Source organism: Rhodamnia argentea, chromosome 4, assembly GCF_020921035.1.
Source record: "Rhodamnia argentea isolate NSW1041297 chromosome 4, ASM2092103v1, whole genome shotgun sequence".
Classification (NCBI taxonomy): Eukaryota; Viridiplantae; Streptophyta; class Magnoliopsida; order Myrtales; family Myrtaceae; genus Rhodamnia; species Rhodamnia argentea.
Window position 1 is genome coordinate 23,847,179 of NC_063153.1, and position 9,167 is coordinate 23,856,345.

General features: G+C 43.5%; 1 protein-coding gene across 3 annotated transcripts; it reads left to right on the plus strand.

Annotated features, from left to right (window-relative positions):
* The first annotated feature begins 5,999 nt into the window (after positions 1-5,999).
* On the plus strand, positions 6,000-8,936 carry LOC115740708. Of its 3 annotated transcripts, XM_030674275.2 has the most exons (3): positions 6,000-6,580; positions 7,932-7,976; positions 8,584-8,936. In XM_030674275.2, the coding sequence occupies exon 1, from the start codon at positions 6,103-6,105 to the stop codon at positions 6,577-6,579; it is 477 nt and encodes a 158-aa protein (XP_030530135.1). In that variant the 5' UTR covers positions 6,000-6,102; the 3' UTR covers position 6,580; positions 7,932-7,976; positions 8,584-8,936. The 3 variants fall into 3 exon arrangements, with proteins under 3 accessions (XP_030530135.1, XP_048133141.1, XP_030530134.1); XM_048277184.1 differs by lacking the exons at positions 7,932-7,976; positions 8,584-8,936 and adding an exon at positions 7,999-8,539; XM_030674274.2 differs by lacking the exon at positions 7,932-7,976 and having other exon boundaries at positions 6,002-6,580.
* The last annotated feature ends 231 nt before the right edge of the window (positions 8,937-9,167 follow it).

Genomic DNA, 9,167 nt, shown 5'->3' on the forward strand with positions numbered 1-9,167 from the left:
TGAGGTTTTGGTTTATAACAATTATCCAAGACTTGAGGGCTTTAGCTGGTGCCACGATTAGTGCTCGAGAAACTACCAAGTTCGAGAGAAGAAATCTTGGGCTTGTTTTTAAATTGGCCCGTTGGCTATGTTATATTCGATTTTATCAAACATATTCCATTGGAACACTACATCAAAGTCGGATAGATAGATAATACCTTATATTATGTTCATACTCTGTATTAATTCGAAGTATTGCTTTTAAAAAAAAAAAAGAGGGCGCGTACAGATATTCCTGGACCTAGGCCGTTAGGCCTCTCAAGATCTTGCCTCTGCCGTTTGTGTGCCTCATCGTGAAGCCGCTGTAGTATCTGCTCCCGCTGCTCCCTCGTGGAGATGTACATGCTCCTTACGTGGGTAGGGTCGTCGAACCCGCCGCTCTTCCAACAGGTCCGGCGGTGGAAGTGCATGCACTCCTTCTTGGCTGAGTTGCCACAACTTAGGCGGATCACCTCTCCAACCCTACGGACGCCTGTCATCTCCGCCGAGGTTGACATGGCGAAGCCTCTTCTCGAGCTCTTCACGTGGTGCATCGCCTAATCTCCAAACATGTCGGAGGGGGACTTCCTATGAGAATGAGATGAGATACAACTCCTTAGTTTCTCAACGACGGAACAAAGAGTTTGATGTTCTGATTTATAATAGTTATCCAGATCTGAAGGGCCTTAACTGGTTTTACGGTTAGTGCTCGAGCAACTATCAAGTTCGAGAGAAAAAATTGTTGTTGGAGTTAGCGAATACTTCGGGACCCTTGTTTCTCATATCGGGCATGCCTACATGAGTTTAGGGAAGCGAAGTATGATCTGACGACATGTGACCCATGCGCATGGAATGCGGTGGCTCGAGGTAGCGCTCCCGAAACGAGGATCCCGCAGCCCGGTTAGCGGATCGGGGTTCCGCTCCTCGATGAGCGGATGGTTGCCTCGCATGCCGGTGAACGGGCGGGGGTTTGAGGGGCGCCCCTGAAACAATAACAAGTTTGAGCTTGTATTTAAGTTGGCCCGTTAGCTAGGTTATATTCGGCTTTGTCAAACATATCACATTAGAACACTACATCAAAAGCCGGATGGATAGACAATAACTTATATTATGTTCATACTATGTATTAATCCGGACCATTGCTTTAAAGAAAAAAAAAGAGGGCGCGTATAGATATACCCGGGCTTAAGCTATTAGGCTTCTCGGGAACTTGTCTCTGCGATTTCGATACCTCGCCATGAAGTTGCAGTAGCCACTGCTCCCGTCGCTCCATTGTGGAGATGTACAAGCTCCTCACGTGGGTCGGGCACTTGAACACCTCGCTCTTGCAGCAGTTTTGGCAGCGAGAATACATGCACTCCTTTTGGGCCGGGTTGCCATAGCCCAGGAAAATCACCCCTCCCACCCTCCGGAAGCTTGTCGACTATGCCGATCTTGACGTGGCGAAGCCTCCTCCCGAGCTCTCCACCGGTACATCCGCTCGATCTCTAGGCATTTCGGAGGGGGACTTCTTATGAGAATTAGATGAGAGACACTGCTCTTTAATTTCTCAACAACGGAATAAAGAATTTTGAGGTTCGGGTTTATAACGGTTATTCGGTACTTAAGGGCTCTAGTTGGTTTTGTAGTTAGTGCGGTTAGTGCTCGAGCAACTACCAAGTTCAAGAGAAGAAATTATTGTTGGTGATGGCGGATACTTCAGGAACCCTTATTTCTCATATTGAGAATGCCTACATGAGTATAGGGAAACTGAAGCATGATTCGATGACATGTGACCCCTACGTACGAAATGACGGGGCTCGAGGGCGGCGCCCCCGAAATCGGGGTTCCGTTCCCCGGTGAGTGGACGGCTACCCTAAATGTTAGTGAGTGGGCAAGGGTTCGTGGGCAACGCCCCCAAAACAACAACGAGTTTAGGCTTGTGTTTAAATTTACCCGTTAGCTATGTTATATTCGGCTTTATCGAACATATCCCGTTGAAACACTATATCCAAAGCCGGATAGATAAACAATAACTTATATTATGTTCATACTATGTATTAATTCGAAGCATTACCGTAAAAAAAAAAAAAAAAGAAGGCTCGTATGGATATACCTTGGCTTGAGCTGTTAGGCTTCTCGGGATCTTGCCTCTGCCGTTTCGGTGCCTTGCGGTGAAGCCGCTGCAGCAGATGTTCCCGCCGCTCCCTCGTGGAAATGTACGTGTTCCTTACATGAGTTGGACACTTGAACCCGCCACTTTTGTAGCAGGTCCGGCAGCAGGAGTGCATGCACTCCTTCTTGGTCGGGTTGCCACAACCTAGGCAGATCAATCCTCCCACCCTCCGGACGCCCGTCGTCTCTATTGAGCTTGACGTGACGAAATCTCTTCCTCGTGCTCTCTACCTAGTGCATTTGCTGATCTCCAAACATTTCGGAGGGGGACTCCATATGAGAATGAGATGAGACACAGCTCTTTAGTTTCTTAACGACGGAATAAAGAGTTTTGAGGTTCCGGTTTACAACAATTATTAAATGCTTAAGGGCTCTAGCTGGTTTCACAGTTAGTGCGGTTAGTGCTTGAACAACTACCAAGTTTGAGAGAAGAAATCGTTGTTGGAGGCGACGAACACTTTGGGGACCTTGTTTCTCATATCGGGCACGCCTACATGAGCTTAGGAAAATTGAAGTATGATCCGAAGACATGTGACCCATACGCATGGAATGCGGGGGTTCGAGGATAGCGCCCCTGTAATGGGGTCCCACCGCCCCGTGAGTGGGTGGGGGTTCCGCTCCCTGGTGAGCGGATGGCTTCCCCGCTCGCCGGTGAGAGGGTGAGGGTTGAGGGCGCGCGCCTCGAAATAACAACGAGTTTGGGCTTGTATTTAAGTTGGACCGTTTGTTGTGAGATCAAAGAGATTTGGATAGGTTTAAGTTTTGGATCCATTTTTAGGTCATATATATTGTGCTTGTACGAGAGATCATCGTAACAAGTCGTGCGGCTTTAATTAGGTTTTATCCGAGATGTTAAGAGGGTCACGAATTGGGATAGAAAAATTTGATGGGACGCGGTTCAATCTGTGGAAGATGAAGATGGAGGATCTTCTTTGTGATCGAGATATTTGGTCGGCAATTGTTAAGGAAATGCTAATTCTTGCGATCATTTGGGGTAGTGATAGGCGGGGAAGTAGGCAACGAAGGGGATTTAACTTCCAAACAGCCGGATCTAAAGGACATTGACGAATGGGACCGGATCGATCCGAAAGCAAAGGGTTTGATCCGGCTTTATCTCAAAGACTCCATTCCGTCGAATGTGATGAGCGAATCTACATCTAGGGATTTAAGGCTGAAATTAGAATCACTATACCAAAGTAAGTCCTTCGTTAATAAGTTGTTCTTAAGGAAAAAACTATATAATCTTCGGATGCACGAGGGCAATTCGTTTTCGTCACATCCGTATAACTTTAACACATTGATAAGTCAACTCGTATCAAGCGGTGCTAAGTTCCAAGATGATGATAAGGCGATAACACTACTTTGTTCACTGCCGGATTCATTGGATAACCCGATTATGGTAATCAATGGTGGGGACAAGGAATTGTCGTATGAGAGTGCGTATCCGGCTTTGTTATTAGAGGAGACACAAAGAAAGGGGTCAGTAAATTCCGATAAAGAGGCGTTGATTGCTAGAGGTAGGCCAGCAGAGAATGCTCAAAATCGGAGAGGGTCCAAATCCAAATCTCGTGGGCGATCGAAAAGTATGGACGGGAGGGTACAGTGTTGGAGATGTGAAGAGTGGGGCCATGTGAAGTGATATTGTAAAAACAAGCCCGTTTCTAAGAAAGAAGTTGAATCATCCTAGGGGAAGAAGGAGGTCGAGACATCACATATGTATGTGGTTGCTGCATATATAGCACGGTTAAACAAGGATATTTTGTTCGTCGACATCGGTGCTTCATACCACATGATGCCTCATAAACACCGGTTTTGTGAATATGAGCAATATAATGGTGGAGATGTCATCCTCGTAGATGATACTGCAGTTCAAATTGTCGGTTGTGGCGGGGTGAAGCTAAAGATGAGTAATGGTACAATGAAGACTCTTCCGGACGTGATGCACATACCCTTGATGAGTAGAAACCTATTGTTACTCGGTACGATGGCTGATTCGGGGGTTACTTTTGGTTGTGATAAGGATTCGTGCAAAATAACTTGGGATTCTATTGTGATTGCACGATGAGTCCGTCACGGAACGTTGTACAAGCTACTCAGGGAAACGACGATTGTTGGTAGCGAGTTCATCTTTGAAAAGGCAAAGGAAGATGGATTTGATACATCCATATTGTGGTATCAGAGGCTAGGGCATATTAGTGAAAAATGGACTGTCTACCCTAGCTTCGAGTCAAATGTTAGAGGGAGTACCAGATTACTTTATGGGTTTCGGGTTTTGTGAACACTGTCTTCACAGAAAACGGAACCGAATTAGTTTCCAACACACCGATACGAGAGCGGAAGATATTCTGGAGCCGATGCACAGTGATGTTTTCGAGCTTACTCCGATTCCATCCATTGGAGGATCCAGGTACTATGTATCGTTCATAGATGATTTTTCGAGATATAGCTGGATTTATTTTATTAAAAGCAAATCATATGTATTTGAAAAATTTCGAGAATTTTAGGTTTTGGTTGAAAACCAATTGAGCAAGAAAATCAAGGTACTTCGTACGGATAACGGAGGTGAATTCTGTTCGAACAAGTTCGAGCGGTTCTGTGTGGATAATGGTATTGCGAGGTAGAAAACGACCCTATATACGTAGCAACAGAATGGGGTGCCCGAACAAATGTATTCGAAAATTTCGCTTGGATCGTCAGAGCGTTGTTCCTTTTTGCACTCTCAAACTTGCCGGTCGGAGACAAGAGAATCTTTGCAGTTGATCCCCCGAGAAACCTAAGAATTTGGAGGCTTTCATTCGAGTCTATTGAGGATTGGTCCAAGCATCAGAATAATACTTCATGTTCCCTTCCTATTTTTTCAATATAAAAATTCCATCTTGTTGGTAAAATCGCAGTTTTTGACGCAGAAAGTGGTATCACGTTTTTTTTTTTTTTTTGGTCGAAGTGGTATCATGTTATTGACGGTTTGGATCAACACATGAATTTGTTGACAAGTTAAAAATTGACTGACAATCAAGGTGCCTGTCATCGTATAAAAATTACCCCAAAAAGTAATAAACCTATTACACGTACACCATTTTAGTCTTAAAATTTTTAATTTGGCCAATTAGTTTTATAGCTTTTGACAATTTACCATTTTAGTCCATTTAGCCAATTTTTATCGGAATCACTAACGTGGACAACGACCGGTACTAACATGGGTAATTTCTAAAATTTATGTTATTTTTTAGATTTTTATTACATTTTTTTTAATCATTCTTGTCTTCTTCCTCCTTGGTGATGGACTCGGCTGAAGGCCATGACCGACGAGGTTGGCCCACATTGGCCTCTGGCGAGGGGTGACCCTCGTAGATCATCGACTTTGGCTAGTCATTGGCCATCGCCGAGGTCCGGCGACAGGTGAAGAAAGAATGAAAAAAAGAAAATAATAATAATATAAATATATAAAAATTTCAGAAAAATAGCAAAAATTATGAAAAATTATTCATGTTAACCATAGTTGTGCCACGACAATTGTCCACATTGAGGATTTCAAGCTAAAATTGATTGAATGAGCTATATCGATAAATATTTAAACATTTTAAAAATTATAATCAATTAAAATATTTAAGGCTAAATCACCACAAATATTATATATTTACGACATTTTTTATTTATTTATAATTTTAGCCTGATGGGCATAGCAGATATCGTTAGTTCCTGTGTCGGGTCAAACGAGGCTCTATAGCAAGTGGCAATCAGTGTGCGATGCCGCCGTTTTGCATGCATGCCACGTCACTACATTCCCAGGTCAAACCGGGAAACTTCTCCTCCTCTTTAAGCCCACCTTAACCAGAGGAAGACGACCTGGCAGAGGAGCAGGAGCAAGTTTTTCAAGCCAACACTTTTGAAGGCTTCGCACTCAAACCAAACCGCGAGCAAGAAACCACGATGACAACCTCTCTCCCTCTCCTCCTCCTCCTCTCTCTCCTCCTCCTCCTCCTCTCTCCCTCGTCCCAGTCGTCCGACCTCACTAACCTGACTCGACCCGTCTCCAGGGCCCACGCGGAGCTAACCACCTACGGCTTCCCGATCGGCCTCCTGCCCGCCGACGTCCGGGCCTACTCCATCAACGCCACGTCCGGCGACTTCTACGTCGACCTCCACGGCCCGTGCAGGCTCACGCTCCCTCCCGACAACTACTTGGCCACCTATTCGGAGAAGATCACGGGGAAGATCGTGAGGGGCCGGATCGCCAAGCTGGAGGGGATCCGGGTCAGGGCCTTCTTCAGGTGGTGGTCGATCACCGGGATTAAGTCGAGCGGCGAGAACTTGGTCTTTGAGGTCGGCGGCGTCAGCGCCAAGTATCCCTCCAACAATTTCGACGAGATCCCTGCTTGCGGAGGAGGAAAGCGAGCTTCTTCTTGAGGGTAGGGTTTCGATTCTTGTTTTTAATCTGGCAATTTTTGTGGATGGAAGATGGGCCGCTTCGTTTTGTTAGTTCGATTGGATGGTTTAGAGATTCTTCGCTGCGACTTGATTGCTTCGATTGTTTTAATTAGTTGGTGACTTGATATGAACCATTCCGTTCTGTGAAGCTGGTTAATTCAGTAGTAATGAAGAAAAGACAGAGATATTTATAAATGGGATTTTGTGAGTAAATTGTACTTTGCGAGATGATAATAATAATGGGTTCAAATTCTTAACATCAGACTGTCGGTGATTTCTACAGTCCGTGAAGGATTTTTTTTTTGCGTGGGTAGGACGAGAAGTATGTTTCTTTGTTTTGTTCTACATAGTCTTTGCTGAATTATCAGGGTGCGCCTCCGTCCTCTGTTTTTCCCTTTTACCGTCAAACACGGTTATATATTCACATCAAAATCCATTTTAGATTGCACATGTTGGTTGACTGGTGGCATGTTGCGGCTGTTGAGTTTCTTTGAACAGAGTTCATCATTAATTACTGGAGAAAAATATTCAGCGGTTGTCACGCACCATGATGTTAGCTGCACATGGTGTGCGATAGTCAATGACAACACGCTGGATCTTTCCTGACTAATCTTGTGACTCTGGACATGGATTCCACTGTGTTCAGTGGCGGCATGTTGGCATTGGCTATCATGCGCCACATTAACGGGTGAGTGCATTCGCGATGAGCTCTGAATATCTTCTTGGTGGTTTGTTATCAGGTGTGTTCTATTGGCCTTCATTGTGCTGACTTTGATCATTACACCTTGCGGTCAAACCTGATACCCAGTTCGGGTTTAAGTTATAGGGTTGTCTTGTTGCTGTTGGGGGGGATTAGCCTTTATTGGTTCCTGTATATGCTTGATACGGATGGTATATGATTCTTTATGATTTTCATTGTCAACTAATGGAAAGAAACATTGTTTATAGAATATTAGGCATAAGAGCTGTCTACCTTTGTAGCCTATGTTATTTTTAATGAGCTTTATGGAGAGTGGGACTTATGTTACTTATCTTTCAAATTGACCAACCTGTAAGAAGAAAGTCTGGACCCACCTGTAATGTAGATATTTTCTGCCTGTGTAACAGTATTTTAGAGTAGCTTTGGCCAAAAGCTGGTCATCTTGCTGTGTCTTTTGCAAGTGCCATATGTTGGCCTTACAAAGTTTGTTAGGTAAACGTAAATTATAAAATACTTGTCGTAGTAAGATCCTGGCCTTACAAAGTTTGTTAGGTAAGTGTAAATTGTCTGGTAAATGGACTAATTGAATATAAATTCTACTTTTTGACGTAACTACATCTGCTCTCTGTAGAGATGAATCTCTTGCTGAAAACCTGCTGCAGAGAAAAAAGCCGATGTAAGGAACTTTTTCTTCACAGTTAATATCAGCATGACATTTGGAGTGAGAAAATCTTATGGCTAGGAATGTCATATGGCTTTCACATGGTCTGATTTTTTAAACTTTTGCTGAATGCAATATGCTATCATCGGCTTGTGCGCATGTTTTTGCAAAGAATCAGCTGTTATCTGTTGCAGCCTTAGCATGTCTCAAGTCTCCCTTAGGTTTTGAGTGTGTCTCCTCTCTACTTGTGGTCTTTAGCCTTACAAAGTCTTGCTCATGTTTGACTTTATTTTTCTGTAGTCCCTTCTTATCAAATCCTTTCACTTCCTTCCACTTCATTTTTCAACACCAGAACATAAGTCTGCTCCATCATGGGCTATCACCTTAAGAAGAGATGCACTGTTAGAAAGATGCCCATTCATGTTCTTTTACCTTATTGCTGAAAGTCCTTAATAGCATTCTCTCGACCTTATATCTGCTTTTACTCATTTAAAACTTCGACCATAATTCCCTTGGGCCTTCATTTTTCTATGGCTGAGGATTGCATAGGAATTATTCTTTTTCTCGTATTGTGTGAGGTGTGACGCGGGACCGTGACCTTTTTTGCTTCTATGTTTTGCAGCTGTGTGGTACTCTAAACTCCACGGTTCGGGTGGTCTGTGTATGGACTGTCGAGAAGCCTGTAGCAGAGATTGAGAGAAATTGGCCAACAAGATTTATGTAGTAGACGTATGTTTTATTAGGTTCATGTTATTGACTATCTCCTCTTATCTGGGGATGCTTCATCACGTTGATGCAGGTAAAAGAGATAAAAATGCTGGTATGTATATTTTGATGAACTTTTTGCTAGTATAGATAATAAGATAACGACTACTCTGTAAATTCGGTTGTAGAAGATTACTTTGCGTCAATATGGCGCGTGCAATATGTAGTGGCCATGCAATTTGCCTCACAAAATCTTATTATTTTTGTGTCTATGGCTCTTCATAATTCACATAGTTCTAAATGTGAACCAAATTCGATATTGATCTTTAGTTGATGATTTCTGGTTTCTCTTTTGTCCTTTCTTATTAAGAAGCCATATGGGATGGAGGTACGGTTTGGGCGCAGCAGTTTCAGCTGTGGAAAGAGGTTTTGCATCTTTTATGAAGTGTTTGGCAAAGACCTCTCTACTTTTAGCATTTCAAAAGTTACTGTAGCTTTTGG

Coding starts and splice junctions, on each gene's coding strand:
- LOC115740708 (XM_030674275.2), top strand. CDS start 6,103: ATGACAACCTCTCTCCCTCTCCTCCTCCTCCTCTCTCTCCTCCTCCTC.